Below are 19,356 nucleotides of genomic sequence, written 5' to 3' on the forward strand. Positions count from 1 at the left end.
ACAACAACAACATTGACAACAACAACAACAACAGACAACAACAACAACAACAACAACAACAACAACAACAACAACAACAACAACAACATTGACAACAACAACAACAGACAACAACAACAACAACCAGTAGGAGAGGAGAGGTCAGAATACCTGCAGGATGATGCCGAAGAGGACGATGAAGAGGAGGAAGAAGAGGGATCGGAACTGCTCCCATGAACGAGAGTCAATGGAGGAAGAGACGTCGGGAAACTGCTGGAGGTCGTGCGCGAACATCTCATTGTCGTAGGAGAAGCCGCTCAATACCCAGATGGACATGCACTGAAATATGTGAGGAAGAGCGCAGAGCAGGAGAGGAGAGGAGAGGAGAGGAGAGGAGAGGAGAGAAAGATGAGGAGAGGAGAGAAAAATGACCAGGGAGGAAGAGGAGATGAAGAGGAAGAGGAAGAGGAAGAGGAAGAGGAAGAGGAAGAGGAAGAGGAAGAGGAAGAGGAAGAGGAAGAGGAAGAGGAAGAGGAAGAGGAAGAGGAAGAGGAAGAGGAGAGAGAGGGGACAGGACAGGGTAGGATGGTATGCACCTGCCATAGACTCTGACAACGAGGGCGGCCGGACCAGGACAAGTCGCTGAAGTAGGAGAAGAAGAAGAGGGAGAAGAGAACAAGGACGACGAGGGAGAGGATAAAAGATGCCAGCAAGCGAACCCAAGAAGAATGAACTGGCGGAAACACTGTGAGAAGACAGGGGGAAGAAACGAGCAGTCAAGAGAGGTTGGGGAGGAGGAGAGTTGGTGGGAGGGCAGGAAAACGGAGGGGGCGGACGAGCACGAACACGAGGACGAGGAGATGCAAAAGAGAAGGAGGAGGAGAAGGAGGCGGAGGGGGGCGGGAGCAGCAGCAGCAGCAGCAGCAAGCAAGCAAGCAAGCAAGCAAGCAAGCAAGCAAGATTTGAGGGGGTTTGACCTGCTCGGAGGAAGAATCTCCCAACGTTTGTGGAGCAGAAATCGACGAGCTGAGCAGGGAGGAAGAGAGGAGAGTAAAACGCTCCTGCAGCAGGAAAGGATGAGATGTCGCTATGGGAAGTAAACACAAGGAAGGGGGAGGGGAAAGGGAGAGGAAAAGGAAGGTGCAGTAGGAGCAACAGCAGCAGCGGAAGTGCAGCAGCAGGAGGGAGAGGGAAGGGGAGTGAACAAGGGCAGAGACGGAATAGACTGGTGCAGATGATAGATGAGGAGCAGGAGGAGCAGGAGCAGGAGCAGGAGCAGGAGCAGGAGCAGGAGCAGGAGGACTTTCTCACCCATAGCAGCGAAGAAGCAGAGGAAAAGATGGTAAAAAGCAGAGAAATCCACGAGAATGGCAGAGATGAAGGTGGTTGGACTGAGCTCCAACTTCTGAAGAGAAGTTTTCTGATGCGAAAGAAGTCAGGTGTAAGGAAGGAGGGGAGGAGAGGTAGAGGAGGGGAGAGGACAGGAGGGAGGGAGGGAGGGAGGGAAGGGAGGGAGCGGCAATGAGGGAGTAAGAGAGGGAGGGAGGGAGAGGAGAGGAGGAAGGGATAGGAGAGGAGGGAGGGAGGGAGGGAGAGGAGAGGAGGGAGGGAGAGGAGAGGAGGGAGGAAGGAAGGGAGGAAAAGCTGGTGGGATCGGCGTTATGAGGGAGGAGGGAGGAGGAGATGGGAGTACAGACTTTGAGTCCCTTCTGCTGCTTTTCTTCCTCCTCCTGCTCTCTACGACGATGATCCAAAACATCTGCGAAGCTGCTGGGCCAGAGGAAGGCGAAGTAGATTGTGGCAGAGGCAAAAGTTGCAAGCATCTGCAAGATGCCGACGATCTGGAGGAGAACAAGTGAGCCTGAGAATAGCTTTGAAAGTACATCGTGCGATGAGATGAGCAAACAACTTCTACATGCACATCTTGTCAAGTTATGACTCTCTTCATATTTCATGTGAACAACAACACAAGTCATGTTCATCAGATCCACAGCACCTGTATGATGACCCGGAGAGCTGGCGCTTGTGCAAAAGCGTCGAAGAGGAGGGGAAATCGAGAATCATAGCGGCCGCCTGATGCAAGAAGCAAGTTGCCTGCAGATGCAATGCTGTGATGAAGATGAAGCGAGGGAGGAGAGGAGGAGAGGAGGAGAGGAGGAGAGGAGGAGAGGAGGAGAGGAGGAGAGGAGGAGAGGAGGAGAGGAGGAGAGGAAAAGATGAAGAGAGGGGAGCATAGCAGAGCATTTACGAGCAAGATAACTAGGTAAAGAAACTGAAAGCAGGCAGAGACAAGTTGAGCAGGCGGAGCAGGAAGAAGCGAGAAGACGAGAGGAGAGGACACAAGGGTTGTCAGGGAGATCAATCTCACCTGCCTCCCAGCTTGTCATGTTGAACGTCAAGTTACGTTGGGCATTCGAAGGGTTTCCTGAATGTCAGGTGAGAACTGCCACGTCAGCAGCAAGGGCTTTGACCGTAGACGCCGAGGAGGAGGAGGAGGGAGAGGAGGGAGAGGAGCCTTGGGCAGGTTGCAGCGAGCTGACGGTGACGATACATGGAAGCGAGGAAAGGTATCCTGCTGCCTGTTCTGCTCGACCCCTGACACCTGCCATGGCTGAAACAAGTCCAGACCGCATAGCGCCAACAAATCCTCCTCCTGCTCGGAACATCAGGGAACATGATAAGAGAAGGAGGGAAGGAGAGGAGGGAGCGGCAATGAGGGAGTAAGAGAGGGAGGGAGGGAGGTTGTTACATCTCTTGGAACATCCTTGTCCTCGCTCCTTCTCCCATCAGTCTGTTCTCAACAAACTGCAGAAAGATGTCAGAGTAGACGAGGAGAAGCTTACATGGTTCTGCTCACGTTGTTGACGATGTTGCTCTTGTTCATTTCAATGTACTCTTCGATCTGTTGATCAGTGTAGAAACGCACAACTCGAATCATGTTGCCTTGCCGAACTGCAATCGATCTGTAGGCCACGATCAGCACAAGCAGTGGACAAACACACCAACTTGGTCTTCTTGTTCATCATCATCTCCATCATCATCATCATCATCATACCTGATATTTCTGGTCGATACATCAACATGATCCTTTTCTCTCCTCATGTTGAGATGGTCAACAACATCCTCCATAGCAACGTGCGCCCGAACAAGATCCTGACTATGCTCGTCGAGAACTCCTGCTCCTGCTCCTGCTCGCTCCCTCGCTTCCTCCCACATTCTCCAGCTCGCAGAGAAATATCCAGCAACGTGTTCCACAGACACAGCTAGCATGTGATCAAACTCCTGCTGCCAATCTGCTTCCTCCCTTCCCCTCCCCACCATCCCCCGCATCTCCAGCGCGCATGCAACGATCCTGTACACGTCGTCCCGAGCTCCCAGCAGCCTCTCCCTCCTCCTCCTTCCTCCCTCCTCCTCCCTGCAGAGGAGGGATAGTAAGACGACGTGCTCCATCAGCATTGGCAGCGCATTCTTCCGCAGCAGACACCCGCGAGCTCCCAGGGACAAGCTCAGCAGCATGTTGCAGATGGCCCGGGAGGCGTGATGGAGGCAGAGGAAGAGGTACCCCTCATCAGCCCTGTGCGAGGCCCCAACGTACCCCAGGAGGGTCAGGAGGAGATCGATTATCTTTTCGAGCACAGAGCTCTTCCCCTCCCTCCTCGTGAACACCCCGATGATTCCTTCCTCTCCGCCTTCACATAAGCTGCCAGCGAGACGGAGGAGGAGGAGGAGACAACTTTGTTTCCCCAGCGCGGCGTCGATCCTGTCCCTCGCCAACATGCTCCGACCGCCCTGCCCCAGCATCTTCCTCCTCGAGTCGCCGATGGAGCCTCTCTCCGGACGATCCGCAGGAGGAGGAGGAGAGGAAGAGAGGCGTTGGCAAGCATCCTCGTAGTCCTCCAGCATGGCGATGGCGCGGTCGAGGATCCTCAAGAACGACATGGCAACACCAGCAGCCGCTTCTCCTCCCTCTCCCTCCATCGCTCTCAGCACACGCGCCCTGCTCCTCCCGTTGCGCGTGGTGATCGCGAACATCATCATCATCCCCACCCTGTTCGCTTCCTCGGCCAGACAAGAGACCAGCCTGACTGCAAGGACGGCAAACCCGCAGGCGACAAACTTCTCCTGCACCTCCTCTAGAGTCTCGTGGGACGGGGAGGTCTTAGGGAGGACTTCCATGCTGAGCATGCTGCTCCAGACTGTCTCCACGTGCTCCCTCCTCCTCCTGTCGAACCCTCGCACTTGCTCCGCATACGGCATGAAGCAAAGAGCACCTGCCAGCTCTGCCAGACTCCTCGACGTCGTCAAGGACGTCTGACATTCATCGCTTCCGTGGACGAGCATGAAGATTGCATGCTCGGCGAGTTTCTTGACGAGGTCGAGGGAGTTGACGGTGCTCGCTATGACAGCAGCTGCTCCCTCCTGTACGTACATGCGATCTTTGTACAAGCTGATCTCCTTGCTCCTTGACAGCATCATTGCAACATTGCAAGCTCCGCTGTTGGACGGTCTTGCCGAGTCGATCTCAACTTGGAGGGATCTGACCGGCAACGTGAACAGTCAGCAGAGAGAGGAGACAGTGGGACCAGGTACGAAGATTGAAGGAGACAACGAAAGATGTCAGAAGGAGAGATTGGTAGAGCGAGAAGAAGAACATCTCGATGTCTCGTATGAAGTATTTCTTCAGGTAGAACAAACATGACACAATTTTGGACAGTCATCAACATCAGCAACAGCAGCAACAGCATCTTTACCTTGACAGTTGTGCATGGAAGAAAGAGAATCCGGTCTGCAGCAGCCTGTTCAAGTCGACAGTCTCGTCTTCCTCCTCGTTTGCCTCGTCGATATCTTTGAAGAAACTCATCATCTTCCTTTGCGCCACGTTGTTGGGAGTGAGCTCCTCCAGGCGATGAAACAACTTCCAGACAACCTGCAAGGTAGATTGATATGATGGATCGCTCTTCCTCATCGACGCTATAATCATCATCATCATCATCATCATCATCATCATCATCATCATCATCATCATCACCACCACCACCACCACCACCACCACCACCACCACCACCACCACCATCATCATCGTCATCGTCATCGTCGTCGTCGTCATCATCATCGTCATCATCATCATCATCATCATCATCATCATCATCATCATCATCATCATCATCATCATCATCATCATCATCATCATCCAACCTTCCCATCTTTCAGTCGCAGTCTCGACGTCTTCAGTATCCTATGAACATCCTCTGTGAGATGTTCAATCAAGTGCTTGTCCACCAGGTCTGCATGGTAGCTACTGCTGGAGAGCAGCATCTGAAGGAACACAAACACGTTGTCAACCATGTACTCTTTCAGCTCCCTGAACGTCTTCTTCCCTTCTAGCTCATGGTCCTGCCAGTATTTCTCAGCTCGTCACCTCCGTCGGTCAGCTGGACTTGTCCTCACCTCCCTGCTGTGCTCTAGCACAGTGCAGAACTCTGAGACGTCTCGAGCAAGCAGCCCGATCAGCCCAGCTGCCTCCTCCCCATCCCCGTCCTCTCCCTCCTCCTCCCTCCTCTCTAGCTGGGGGATCTGCCGGGTGCTGCGGGAGGGGACGAAGCTCCAGAGCTTGTGCTGCTGCTTCTCCAGCTCCGCCACCAGCTTCGCCTGCTGGGTTCGCAGGTGGAGGACGGTGAGCAGGCGGAGGAAGGCAGCTCGGAGCTTCCTGGATACTGTAAGGGGGACCCGCGGGTCGACCCTGCCATTTCTCCAGCTCCCCCTCAGCAGAGTGTCCATGATGTAGTCGCAGGGCACGAAGGAGGAGACGCGGAGCTGGTTGATCTGGTTGTCAAGCGCGCAGTCCGCCAGCAGCTGGACCAGGGAGATGTGCGCGGCAAGTTTACCGCCGCCCCCGTCGCCGCTTCCCAGCTCGCCCTCCTCCCTCGCCGCCACCATCAGGTCGATCCTCTCCTCCCACTCCACGTCGCTCGACCCCAGCAGAGGCGCCACGTGCTGCATCCTTAGCAGCGTGTCCAGTACCCGGTCCTGCATCCTCCTGACCGGCTCCCCAGCTACGACCAGCAGGTGCCGAGCTGCCTCCAACCAGGATGCCTTCCTGTACCCGAACCTCTGCAGCAGCCCCAGCACGGCCCCTAGCACACGCTCCCCCTCCCTCTCCACTACTTCCGCATGCTCCCCACAGATAGCAGCGAGCGAGGAAGGTGCGTCGATCCCAGCGAGGCCGATGTGGCTGAGGACGAGATGGAGGTGGTCAGCGAAGAACTCCTGGGCTAGAGGGAAACCCCAGCAGAGCCCCTGCAGGAAGAGATGCGAGCGCCGGAGGAGCTCTCGAAGGTCTGGGTCAGAGCAGGTGTCCAGCTCGAGCGGATCGTTGGAGCGGATGCGGCGGAAGGGGAGGGAGAGGAGGAGGAGGAGAAGCCGATGGGTGTCGGTCTTGAAGAAGAGGAGCTGGAGGAGGCGGACTTCCTCCTCCAGCTGGGGCCCACCATGACGATGGACAGAGAGCATGACGGTCCAGTCCTCGAGGATGCGCTTGCAGGTAGTGGTGGCGTCGAGGCGGAGGAGGGGAACGTCGGAGGAGAGGAAGGGAGCGGCTCTGCGGAAGTGAAAGATGCTGCTCCTGACGTCGAAGAACCTCCTGGCGAGCTTGAGGTCGACGATGAAGAAGGTGGAGGCAAGAGCTGTGGGGCAGTGAGAAGGGGAGGAAGTCAAGGAGGGAACAGAGCGAATGAGGAGGAGGAGGAGGAGGAGGAGGAGGAGGAGAGGCAAGGACACGGAGGGGGAGGGAGAAGAGGAGGGAGGGAGGGCGAGGACAGAGGAGGAGGAGAACGACTCACCCCGTGAGAAGCTCTCTCTCATGCTCTCAAACTTGAGGAGGAGGCGGAGCGAGCAGTCGACGAGGATGCCATCCTGATACCTGAGAAGGTCGAGGAGGATGCTCGTGTAGCGACCATGCAGGCTCGCTGAAACCTGAGGGACAAGTGAGGAGCAGGACGAGCTTGAGGAGAAGGAGGAGGAGGAGGAGGAGGAGAAGCAAGATGCAAATTAGTTCTCACCTGTTCCGCCACCTCCTCCACTTCACTAGCCCCCCACAGAGGACTCTCCTCCCACGCTCGCATGTCCCGCGCGTACCTCAGCTGCACATTCATTTCTTCCTTCCCCGACACGGCCTTCAACGCCTTGGAGGAGGGAGGAGGAGCGGGAGGAGCGCGCGGGACCACCGACTCGAAGTCTCCCTCCCCCAGCACAGGCGCGTCAGGCCCCAGCTGGAACAGAGCAGGAGCGATGCGAGCTTGAACGAGATCCTGAGTAGAGGTCAGTCGCCGCCTTCTGCTACTTGAAAGTCACCTCCCAGGTCCTGAAGGCCGAGCTGAGGAGCAGCTGGAGTCTGCAGTCGAGGAGGAAGGAGAGGATCTCGCAGCAGACGATCTTGAGGTCCCAGCAGGGGAAGTTGTTAGAGGAGGGGAACAGCCTCGCTGCCTCCAAGAGCTGCTGAGTGGCTTGCTCCTGCTGCTCTAGACCGTCAGCCCCCAGCCCAACTCACCTTCTCCCATTCCTGAGCCATCGACCCTGCTGCTCTGCCAATCCCTCCTGTTCTTCTCTTGCTCTTCCATCTTCTTTCTCTCTTGCTCGACTACCTCCTTCCTCATAACCTTCCTAATCCTCACAAGCACTTTCTCTTGACTCCAACTCCTTGTCTCCTCTGCGTCTCCGAACCGACTCCTTCCTCCTTCCTCCTCGCCATTTTCACCTCAGCTGGTAGCTCGAATGGCAGCTGGTCTGTCCTGCCGTCCAGAAGGTCAAGTGTGATGCTCTCGAGCTGCACGAGCTTCGCCTCCTCCATCTCCTCCCTCCTCCCCGACTCCTCGTATTTGTGAAAGCAGCCGACGGTGAGCATGCGCAGACAGAGGTCGGCCAATCTGATGAGGCATGTAAGAGAGGAAACGTGGAGGACGAGGACGAGGACGAGGACGAGGACGAGAAGACGAACAACGAAGAACGCAATGAAAAGGACTGAAAGGAGGAAAATGAGGAGCCAGAGATTGCTGGAGGCAACATGAGGAAAAGAGGGCTGGTAGACAGGAAACCATCGCAAGTACCTCCTCCCCCTCCCCCTTCACCTCCTCCCCCTCCCCCTCCCCTTCTCCCCCGCCCCCTCCTCCTCCTCCTCCTCTTTCACCTCTGGGTGTAGATAGTCTTCCCGCTCAGCTCTATCTGGACGTTGGAGCACTTCTTCATCGTTGTGACCACGTGCTCCCGCAGCTCCCGCAGGTTCGACGGGAGGTTGTGATCGATCTGGTTTGACACCCTCCAGTCAACGGCTGTCAAACTTTCCAACGCCTCTCACCGCGTCCTCCTTCCTCGCTCGGAACTTCTCCTCGTTGGCAAGAGTCTCGTGGAGCTGCAGGTGAAGGTCAGGCCCAGCTCGCTCCCAGCTCGCAGCTATCACCCTCGTCCAGGTCCGGACCAGCTGGACTGAGTCGACGGGGTGGTGAGGGTGCTTGTCTACGTAGAGGGAGCAGAGGAGGTTGGACGCGAGGGCACGGAGGATCCAGGGGAAGGCCTCATGCTTGACCACGAACAGCAGGTCGTTGTAGGAGCACGCGAAGTGCTCTTGCTCCTGCTCGAAAAAGTCTGCGGCGAGTTTGTGGCGGCCGTAGACGACAGCAGCCATGAGCTCAAGCATGCAGAGGTAGTACTGGAAGGACTTGACCTGCGCGGGGTGAGAGAGGTGGGAGAAGGGAAGAGGGGTTGACCTGTTCGTCCTGGGAAGCTTTGTAGTCCTGGAGTGAAGGTGAGCGGAAGAAAAGAAGGAATGTGGAGGAGAGGAAGAGGAAGAGGAAGACCAGGTGGGTAAGGGAGATGGACGTCGAAAGCGAAGAGTCCCAAAGTTAAGACTTGAGATGACAGCTGGTTGGGGCAGGGGAGAAGGGAAGAGAAGGAAGGAGAAGATGAGGTAGAACTCAAGGAGAGGAGCTGAGGAGGAAGGAGAAGTGTCTCACATGTAGGAGATCGTCGTGATGGGAGAACATGGACAGACAGGACACGCTCTGCCTTTCTCCTCCTCCTCCCTCCAGCTGGACTATCAGGTCGGCTGTGAACGGGTCGCTCTCTAGAGTCGGGAGGACGTGCCGCGAGCTACAGGTCAGCTCTCTCCCGGCCTGGAACACGAGCCGCAGCACCCGCTCCTGGTTCCTCCTGATAGGCTGCCCGCTGCCTGACAGGCAAGAGGCCGATAGAAGCATCAGGATCCCTGGGGACCTCTCCTGTTTCAACATTGAGACGCAGGAGGAGAAGAAATCGTCCCGCAGCTCGCCCACCACCTCCTCTCCCCCCCGGCAGAACTCCAGCAGGCACTCGAGCGCGAAGATGTCGTAGTTGCAGGTCATGAGGGCAGTATGGGCATGACGGATCATGGCCTTTCTAGTCCCATCGTTACCCCGCATTATCATCATCACAACCTCATAGCTTCTCCTCCCGTACTCCATCAGCGTCTTCCCTATGTGCGTGCTCTCCATCACCTCGACTGGGAACCTGAGCCGCGTGAAGATGGACTGTAGCATGCCGAAGCATACCTCCAGGAACCCCATCCTCCTCAGCACGTTCTGCAACCGTACAAACGCCACTGGAGGGACAGTGCGGACGACCCCAGCTCCGCTCGCTGCCCCCCTCCGAAGAGACCCCCGTCCTCCTCCTACTCCTCCACGAAACGCTGTTCCCCCCTCCACCTCGTTCCAGTACTCCTCCCTGTCGTGCATGCGCGCATAGTCAAACGAGCCCAGGGAGGCACGCAAGCGGTTCAGCAGCTCCTGCACCAGCAGCGAGTTCCAGGGGAGCAGGTCATACAATGCTTCCGTCACGGCATGGTGTTGAATCGAGCTCGCCGTTGACTGCCTGTCGCTCCCCCGCGTGCCGATCCTCCCGAAGTCGTACGGGCTGACCTGGAGGAGCTTCTTTGACGACTCTTCCACCGCAAGCACGATCCCCGCCATGTCCATCACGTCACGGCTGAATCGCTCGTCCACCACCCGCACCTTCAAGGCGTCTTGGAGCTGCGACGTGCCCACTGTTCCGGTAAGAAGGGACTTGCTCTGACTCTCCTCGGACCTCTCGCGGCTGCTGAGGAAGAGGAGAGGAGGAGGGTCTGTCGCCCCCCCGCCCGGCACGGGCCAGCTAGATAGGCAAAGGAGATCGCGCAGATCCAAGGGCTCACTGTTGTCGAACGCCTGCCCTGTGTATCGGCTCATTGTCCGCAGCAGGAACAGGCAGCTGGGATCCAGGTGGCCCTCCCTGACGACCTCGCGGGCCCCGGAGACGCAGGCACGGTCGAGGTCCCAGCGGAGGAAGAGGCCGTTGCAGGCGTCGCGAAGGAGGACGGGGCCGGAGTGATTGGTGAGGTGGAGCCGGCAGTCTAGCAAGTGCACAGGAAGGACCTGGAACATGCCCCGGCCTGCGGAAGGAAGTCAGGGGAGGCAAGGAAAGTCAGGGGAGGCAAGGAGAGACTTGGCAACACCCTCACCTGCATCGTTCATCTCCCCCCTGCCTGCTGCCCAGCTCGCTGTCCCTCCGGGAGACTTTTGAGGCTCATCTTGGGTGTGCTCGATCACAAGGGTCAAGTCGTCTTGGTTGCGAGCTAGCTCCACCACATCCCAGGCATACAGGAAGTTGGGCTGAAAGCTCTTGTCCTCCATGGATGCCCGAGACATCCGCTCCTTCCTCGTATGAGACAGCTGCAGTACTGTCACCCGCATCGCTTCCTGCGGCTCCGGCCCCAGGAACACATGCTCGATCTCGTCGAACAGCTCGGTCAGCTCGTACTCCTCCTCCCCATGCCTGAGGCTGTCGAGGATCTTGGAGTGAGGCTGTCCAGCATTGATGAAGTACTTGGGGATGGTAACACTCTGGAAGACGAGCACGCTATCGTGCACCAGGACGTCTCCTCGCCTCATGTTCTTGCCATGTGGGCACACCACAAAGCAGGACGCCGTGCTCGGGTCCTGCTGGAGCCGGATGCATATCCCCTTTCCATCCTTGGTCGGCTCCTTGGTTGCAGATAGAAAGCCCTGAGACCAGCTGTTGTACAACTGAACTTGGTCGCCATACCTCACTGCTGACCCGAACCATAACTCGTTCTTCACATCTGCCAGGCGCCTCCTCGTTTCAATCTGTGTGGGATCGAGCGCAGTTCTCTCCTCCTTTTCCTCCTCCTTCGTCCCGTGAGCGAGCTGCTTCGGGCAAACGAGAAACACACACTCGTGCACCCCGGGATAGCAAACAGGCCAATCCGCTGCCCTTCCTCCCTCAGCAAACACATCGTGCCCGATGGACATGGAGCATCGCAGCCGAGACGATGACGTAGCAAACTGTAGGAGGATCTCGTCCCCATAGTGCACAGACGTCGCTCCTTGCTCTCCTCCTCCTCCTCCCTCCCGAACGCCTTCAGCTGCCATACAAGCTTCCAACCGTCCAGTCAACAGGCTGAAAATCTACAAAGCTAATTCAATTTCAACTGCTGAGGCCCGCCCGCACCCGGCCCGGGCCGTCGTGACGCCCGGCCTCAGCGGCGGGCCAACCGTTGAACTTACTAAGTTAGTTGGGGGGGGGCGGGGCCGCGCAGCACGGGCCCGGGCCGGCGGGCCGGCGCCTGACCCGGCCGCGGGCGCCCGGTGGGCGGGCCGGGGAAGCCCGGGCTGACCGTACTCTCCGGGCCGAGGCTCGGATCGGCCGGGCCGTAACCGTGACCGACCGGCGGTGGCCGCAGCAGTCCGGGTCGTGGCGGCGGCCCGATACCGGGGGACCGGCGATCAGTGAGTCATGAGCCCGGCGTCGGATGGCGGCGGCACCGGGCGCGGCGCCGCCCGGGCCCGGCCGCAGTAATACGGTATGGCAGTGCGGCCCGCCGCCCGCATAGCCAGGCTGATCATGCGGCCGGCAGTGCCCGGCCCGGGGGGCGCCCGCGTGCCCGAGCGGCATCCGAGGAGCCCGTGCAACTGAACTTCGGAAAACTGTAGGCGGCCCTCCCCGCCCGGTCCGTCGCCGGAGTCGTCACTCAGGTGGGCCCGACCGTCCATGAGCGCGGCGGCTTCCGAAGTTTGGAATTACTAAGTTTAATTAAGGAATTAAGTTTTTGGCCAGTTGTGTTTACTCAAAGTTAAGTTAAAAATCAGTACGAGGACAATCAGGATCTTCACTTACTAATAATTTCGCGCAGGACCATCGGAGAGTCCCGGGGGGCCCCGGCGCCATGCCACCACAGCAAGCGCAACGGTGGTGACTAGTTACAGTGACCACCCCCCCGCACCCTCAAACTTCGCCTTCACGGGACCCCTCCGAGCGCCTTCTTGACTACCTGACAGTCAGCTAACCCCGCGAATTTCTTTTTACCGACTCGGTTGGGACGTAGCAGCAACAGTACCGGTACTACCACCAGATAGCCCCCTGCTAGTACCCCCACTACCCCCCGCCAAGACTTACGACCCTCCCCCTGATTTACTGCTGAGGACGGATGCGACCCTTCCATGCCAGAGGTGAACAATCGACATCCGGCGGCTGACCCCTGGGGGTCTTGAGAAGGAGGACAGGGGGGTGGGGTCGACCAGGGTCTGGGTCCGTATTGAAGTTACTCTTAAAAGGGGGGTAGGGGTAGGGGGTGTACATTGTACGGCAGCAAACGCGGTAAAAGTTTCTTCTCCCTTCCGCCTATGTCCGTCCCTACCCCCCATTCTTACCATGACCACCCACCCTTTGCAGTGCGTATGTACTTATTTGCATTCCCCCAACTGCGTTTCGCATCTGTAGTAGTACTTCACCCGTGCTGGCCCTGCTTCGCCCGTGCTTGCCGCTCCTGCCCTCCTCTTCCTCCCTCGAACATCTTGCAATCCTTCTCTCCCATAGACTCTCTCGCTCGCTCTCTCCGATTCTTCCCTTGCTCCTGACCCTGCCCTGCTCCCACGAAAAAAACAACATCTTGAACACTTTTCACTCCCACAAGGCACTCTGTAGACATGGAGAGTTTCAGCCGCCTTTCGAGCACTGAGAACCTTTCCTCATGGATGCTCCCGATAAATTGTCAAGAGTTTCAGGATTTGTCTGGTGCACTGAACAAGCCCGACGACGTTCCTGTCCCCGACAACGAACAAGAACAAGAACTAGATACGAACCTGCCAACCTGCCAGATGGACGGGGATAGCTCTTCTACGGAGGAACAAGAGGACACGTCTGAGAGGAAACAAACCTCCAAGCTCACCCTCGCTGAAAAATTGAGCATCATTCGCTCCCATGAGAGCCCCGACTGCCTTTACAAAACTCACGAAAGTCTCGCCCGCGCCTTCGGCAAGAGCCGCTCAGCCATCTCCAAACTTCTCCGACCCGAAAACGTGTACAAGCTGAAGCTGATGGAGGCGTCGGGCGTGAAGCTGACAGTGAAGCGAGCGGTGAGGCAGATTCCACAGTTCGAGGTGGCTGTCAGAACCTTCGTGCTGGGACTTGAAGGCAAGGCGCAGCGGCGACTGCGGGTGCAAGCGTTTGCGAAAGAGCTGGCGGGGAGGCTTGGGATTGACAACTTCAGCGGGGGGAGGGGGTGGTACAACGGGTTCATGAAGCGACATGGGCTTGGGGTCGGAAACCACGAGGGATGAGACAAGGTACAGAGTGCGTTCGACGGGAACGTAGGAACATGATATTGCTTGCGGCGCTGAATTTTCCCTCATGGGAAGGCTGACATGGCAGCGCATGGCTGCCTGCTGTTTGAGCCCGTTGAATGCGGAGTCAGGCCCGAAGGCTGACGAGACTCTGTCGGGACTTGAAGACTGTCAGGGGGTCTTCTGAAGTTTGCAAGGAGAGGCAAACCCCCGCTTGCTGTTGTCGGTCATGGCTGTGCTAGAGCTGCAGGCCTGAAGGTTTTAACGTACTTACATCTTGAGGTGAATCAACTTGAACTTACTAACACTATCATATGTGAGGCTTGAAGTGAATGAGAATCAATCAAATAGATCTTGCTTTTCAAACGCCTCCGGGTCATTCGCATTGCTGCACTAATAATGACACGTTGAAAGGGTCCTGGAACACCGTCACCCTCGTCAAAACAAACGGATCAACCGAGCTCGTCATCGTCCGGCTGTGAGACTCGGCGACGGCACTGAGCCAGTCAATCTCGGACAGCTGGCAGTAGTACAAAACGCGCCGTTGTCCTGCCTGAGTCTGCCGGCCCTAATTTTTAACTCTCCGAGGCTCGAATGCTCTCGAGGTAGCCTGCCCTTGCCACCGTGACTTGTCACGAGTCACCGCTCAGTGACGGTCACGGTGGCGACATCAGCCGCAGTGACGCGGCCGCGATCGCGGGCGGCACCAGAATTTGTCAGATAGGTCACGAATGGTCACGAAGACAGTTTACTAAGAGCTGACCGGACCGTCCGAGTCCGCGGGGCATGATGACCGTGAACATTGGCGACGGGCCGCCGCTGCCACGGTGCGTGCGATCCACTGCGGCCTAGCAGCCGGGACCACGACTCAGAGTCGCGCTGAGGACCGTCACAGAATCACGTACCTGGACTCAGGCTCACTGGCGGCCGCGGCGAAGACGAGCTGACAGTCACCGGACCGTACAGGCTATTCGATCACAGCCTGGCACGCATCATGCCAGGGCACGCCGTGATGGTACTAAGTACATATCCTGACACTGCCAGGCTGTCGCACAGGCCATCGTCACCCGACGGCGTCAAGAAGAGAAAAGACAGTGAGAGTTGAAATCTTATCCGACAGCGGCCGCCACTTCCTGAGGCTGTCCTCCCAACTTCTGAGGCTTCAACACTGAGGCTGATATCTTCACTTAAGTGCGCGCAGGCCCATCAAGTTCCCCCGCGGCGCCATAGATAGCGGCGAGAAGAATCGAGGGGGAGGATCACATCAGCGCTATCAGGGAGCACGAGACTTTCAAAAACTCCTTCAAGCACCTGTCTTACTTCCTCTTCGACAAGCTCGCCAGGGCCCGGCTGCACGCGACGCAGTCACGAGTGTCAAGATCAAGTCTACAACCATTCGCTGCCGCCGGCTGGCGGACTCTGTCGTTTTCCAAGGCTTGCTGGACGGAGCCTCCGCGGCAGAGAGTTCAAGGTTACCTGAAGGCGAGGCTGTCACGATGCTCCTCTTGCTTTCCGAGCGGCAGTGATCGGCCTCCAAGCCTGGACCGGATGCGTTTGCGAGTCGAATGCTACCGCAACCTTGTTCGCCGAGCGATCGTGCCCGGCGGCGGCGTTGCCGGCCGCGGGCCCACTCGTCGGACCGGCCCAGCGCTGGGCCGGTGACCATCGGACCCCGCGGCGGCGTCCGACGGTCACACTGTGACCCGGGCGGCCACTGAGGACACGCCGCGCGGCCCGGCCGGGGCGGCGTGACTGAGGACGCGGCCTGGGACCGCTCTGGGGACCGCTGCACTGCGGCAGGGACCGCCGCGCCGCGTGCAGGGACCGGGCAGTGGAGGACTGCCAGTCAGCGCGGGGAAGAGGGTGCCAAACCCGCGCCAGGACATCGCGGCCGTTCAGGGAAATGCAGCGATTGTACCAAACGACGAACAGCAGCAACGTAAGAGAAGCCAAGGATGAGATAACGAGGGATGAAGACGATGATAAAGAAGGAATGCGATGATAAATCATGAATGCGATGATGAGAGATGCACGTAACCAATGGTTGGATGGAAATGAAGATGACAACATGTGAAACTGAGGAAAGAACATTAGAAATGTGTGCCTTTTTTTCACGACGAAATTGCATCATACTTTTTATTTCAGTATTGTGAATGTGAGCTTTTAGAGATAGAATCTAGCAAATATTGTGTTGGTATCCATTGCGGGGGCATGCGTGTGTATTTGTGGCGGAAATGGTGGGGGCTTGATCTATCTGGCATTGTGTTTTGTATTCTGTTATTGTCTTCCTGTCGTGCCGAGTTTCGAGGAGGCAGAAACTCCTTGAACTCTGAAGAACATATCATAGAACATTGGAGACGGCTTGAAGCTTTGAGATGACTGCTGCTGACATTGGAACAGATTCAATTTGGAAATTATATTTGTACGATAGACAACCATACCTTCTCGCCGGTTTGTGCTTTCTTTAACCTCTTTGGATCCACTTTCTCATCTCTTCCCCTTCCTCACCCCTCGTCTCTGCCTTCCTCCCACCACACTCTCCTTTGTCCCCCCGTCCTGTCTCAACCCTTCGTTTCCCACTTCTTTCTCATACCCCCTCCCTACCCCTTTTCCCAACTGGCTGGTTCGCATGGGCTGAGAGAGATTGCTATCAGACGAGAGTCTGCACGAATGTCAAGACTGGCGTGTCGACGGTGAAGCAAACATCCCAAGGCGCGTTCCACGTCGAGTCACAAGAGTTGCCCTTGATCGATCATTGGCCGGGGATAGCGCAGTGTTTGGGTAAGGACCACGGGGACAAGTGCTGGGAGCGATGGGATGTATAATAAAGTCAGAAATCGTATGGTCGAAAGTCCGAGAACCTGCTGTCGCTGCAACAGCACTGTCGGTGATACCTTAAAAGGGCATGATTGCAGACGAGAAACGTGCATTCTGACCACTCTAGAACAGACCTCTTCAGGATGAGGGCAGCAGATCACAAAACTACTCATCGGCCAAGGATTGAATGCAAGTCGAGAAGTTGAAAAGGAACATGATATATTTTCGCTCAAACTCCCAAGTACCCATGGCAGTGTCTGCAACGGAAAATCGAACAATAAAAAAATCTACCGTTCAAACCAGCTCGCGCCTCCAATGATATTGCCACTCAGTATTGGCGCTCTCCAGCCTCTATCGGAGCCTCGGAGTTGAGGGTGCACAGTACATTCAGGCAGTAACTCAAGCATCGGCTGTCCGCACAACCCCAGGGGCACAAGAGTCCATTCCAACCGCTGAAGGGCAGGCAAGGTTCGGATCGAAATCTTGATCATGAAGAAGTGTTCCCACCAGGGCCAACCCGCCGCCTACTGCTACCACTCCACCCAAGATAGGCCCCCATACCCCCGCACCGCTTGTTACGGCGTCCCTAAAGCTCGTCGCAGGACCCTCGTCAATGTCATCTCCATCTCCGACTGAGCCGTCTTTGACCTTCTCTTCAAGAATGGACCTGATCACCCTTCGAACAAGTGCTTCAGTGACATGTAACAGTGTGACCGGTGGGCGAACAAGGGACACATTAGCGGTTGGGCCGAGCCCATTTCAGGACACGCTGCACCGATGAATTCATAACTACAACACATAGCATCATCAAGACGTGTCATTTGATCTCGTCAAAATAGATCGGGTAATTTCCACATAAACCCTTGGAACGATGTTGCATCGGAACCAAACTGAACGGGCAACACGAAAAGTTGAGTCGTGGAAAAGGAGAAGTAGCAAGGGCAAACAGAACAAAAAGACAACGGTATTCAGATACATATCAAAATTTAAACACCTCATCATAACCATACTACCATCAGGCTCACACAGTACAACCCAGGAGCACCAGCGACAGGCAGTGAAGATCAATGCGGTGCATCCGAGGGGGCGCTAGGGCAAGAGGTGGGGGTGGGGATCAGAGGACACAAGAGAGATGATAGAGAGATGAGAGCATTCAGGTCGGCATATCCTTACCTCGACTTCCTCCCTCCGCCTCCTCCGCTCTCCCTCAAGAGCAGTAGCTCCCGAAGGTCGCCGAACATGTCGGCTCCCACCCTAAATCGGGAAGTCGTTACTGAACCGTTACAACCAACCACCCAAAAAACTGTTTTTCGGAGCCCGGCGCCGTCCGATCGGGGCCCGACTCGGGCCGGACACGAGGAACTGAGATGGTCCGGGCCCCTAGCTAGGGCTCATGCACATCACCGAGCCTTCAGGTAGCAGGACCGTGACCTCTGACTTCGAAACCTGTCACATCTTAAAAGTGACCACCCAACCTCCATATCCATTATATATATTTTCAGTCATATTTTTAATTTTCATATAATTATTTACTTAACTTATTTAAGTCCCTAGGGCGCGCACCCTACCCCTGCATGCCTACCCCCATGAATCCTGTCTGCTCCTTCACCCCACTTTCCCATACCACATTCTACCCCTACAAATCCCTCAATTTTCACCGGTACTTACCCGGATAAATGCTTACCACCCCTTACATCACCCCCCCATGTGAGTACGACCGCTCCGAAGGTGATCGGAGTACCCCTCATATCACCTGGCCCCGAATTCAATCAAAGGGGTGGGGTGGGGTGAGGTAAACCTGCAACATTTCCTCCCTCTATAGCATCAGGAGCAGCAACTATCCATCGTTGACCATGGTGAGAGCACGCGTTGATGTGCTTGTGTGAAGGGCGATGAGATGATGGCTGCATGTTGAGATGAAGATGTTTCAACCCTTGCTCTGCACATCTGATTCTTCAGAGCTTCCAGCATACTTGCTACATTCCCTTCATGCATAATGAGGGCTGTTTTTTGTAGCCGACTGTTTCTGTTGAGTGTTTCGTCGATGTTTGAGCCTGCTCGCAACTTACTTGAGTTCTTGGCATGCTGACAATCCTGTTCATTGATGAATTTCCAATCTTGAGTTGAATATCATGTCGTGGTCCTCTAACAATCATGCACAGCAGAAGTAGCAGCATGCTGACTATCAGGCGCAGGTCTCTATGTCTCTCAAGGCTGCTATTGCCGCGTCCGCTATCGCCGCCGCGTCCGCTTTCTCCACTCCTGCTCTTAGTGTGAGTTTCTCCTCCTCTCCCTGTCTCCCTCCTCCTCACTGTCTACCTCCTCCTCACTGTATCTCTCCCCCCGTCATTCTTCCCCTTTCTTTCTCTCACCTGCTCCGCTCTAGGGTCTCCACATGAGCGTCGAGCGCCGTGACGTCGTCAAGACCATCGGAGCTGGAGTTGCTGCTGCTCCCTTCCTTGTGGGAGCTGCTGCCAACGCCGAGAGCACTGTCTTCCCCCGTGTCCAGACCCAGAGCAGCTTCGGAGTCATCAACGACAACATGGGCAAGGGAGCTATGCCAGTGATCACCGTCTTCGATCACCGCGGATGCAGCCGATCCCCCAAGGAGTACGTCGGAGATAAGAGCGGGGACCAGGATGACGAGATGTGCGTCAAGGTCCAGATGAAGACTCCTTACACGTACCCCCAGTACACTCGCCAGGCCACTGCCCTGCTGAACGAGATCATTGGAGTAACGTACACTAAGGGAAACCCCTCCGGCAGACACGGAACCCCCGACCTTGTAAACTAAATAAAGAAGATTCATTGGGTGAAATGAGCTGTTGTGTGGGTGAGAGGAGGGGGGAGGGGAGTAGAACAAGGGGACCTCCCGTGACAGAGTTGAGCGTACGATGGTTGACAACGAGATTGAAAC

The 19,356-nt window shown here is 56.4% G+C and overlaps 4 protein-coding genes across 4 annotated transcripts; 2 read left to right on the plus strand and 2 right to left on the minus strand.

Moving 5' to 3' along the window:
* Positions 1-2,724: 2,724 nt before the first annotated feature.
* Positions 2,725-11,432, minus strand: GUITHDRAFT_111989 (hypothetical protein; the record flags this gene model as incomplete). Its single annotated transcript, XM_005828766.1, has 17 exons — positions 2,725-2,784; positions 2,837-2,942; positions 3,035-4,516; positions 4,731-5,215; positions 5,260-5,373; positions 5,428-6,662; positions 6,819-6,951; positions 7,038-7,286; positions 7,330-7,491; positions 7,551-7,634; positions 7,733-7,901; positions 8,162-8,277; positions 8,330-8,383; positions 8,432-8,695; positions 8,739-8,765; positions 8,985-10,432; positions 10,502-11,432. 17 exons carry the CDS (start codon positions 11,430-11,432, stop codon positions 2,725-2,727), a joined length of 7,119 nt encoding a protein of 2,372 aa, XP_005828823.1.
* Positions 11,433-13,034: 1,602 nt separating this feature from the next.
* Positions 13,035-13,619, plus strand: GUITHDRAFT_111990 (hypothetical protein; the record flags this gene model as incomplete). The annotated part of the gene is made up of 1 exon (XM_005828767.1): positions 13,035-13,619. One exon carries the CDS (start codon positions 13,035-13,037, stop codon positions 13,617-13,619), a length of 585 nt encoding a protein of 194 aa, XP_005828824.1.
* Positions 13,620-16,643: 3,024 nt separating this feature from the next.
* On the minus strand, positions 16,644-17,680 carry GUITHDRAFT_164244 (hypothetical protein; the record flags this gene model as incomplete). The annotated part of the gene is made up of 3 exons (XM_005828768.1): positions 16,644-17,106; positions 17,154-17,228; positions 17,613-17,680. 3 exons carry the CDS (start codon positions 17,678-17,680, stop codon positions 16,839-16,841), a joined length of 411 nt encoding a protein of 136 aa, XP_005828825.1. The 3' UTR covers positions 16,644-16,838.
* A 592-nt stretch (positions 17,681-18,272) lies between these two features.
* CPEA12 (phycoerythrin alpha subunit 12) lies at positions 18,273-19,256 on the plus strand. Its single transcript, XM_005828769.1, has 2 exons — positions 18,273-18,712; positions 18,826-19,256. Exons 1-2 carry the CDS (start codon positions 18,641-18,643, stop codon positions 19,231-19,233), a joined length of 480 nt encoding a protein of 159 aa, XP_005828826.1. The 5' UTR covers positions 18,273-18,640; the 3' UTR covers positions 19,234-19,256.
* The last annotated feature ends 100 nt before the right edge of the window (positions 19,257-19,356 follow it).

Source organism: Guillardia theta (assembly GCF_000315625.1).
Source record: "Guillardia theta CCMP2712 unplaced genomic scaffold GUITHscaffold_56, whole genome shotgun sequence".
Lineage (NCBI taxonomy): Eukaryota > Cryptophyceae > Pyrenomonadales > Geminigeraceae > Guillardia > Guillardia theta.

What these genes read in the sequence shown, in the direction of transcription:
- CPEA12 (XM_005828769.1), top strand. Translation starts at nt 18,641, where the DNA reads ATGTCTCTCAAGGCTGCTATTGCCGCGTCCGCTATCGCCGCCGCGTCC. An exon ending in TCTCCACTCCTGCTCTTAGT is followed by an intron (nt 18,713 to 18,825) that starts GTGAGTTTCTCC and finishes GCTCCGCTCTAG; the next exon opens with GGTCTCCACATGAGCGTCGA.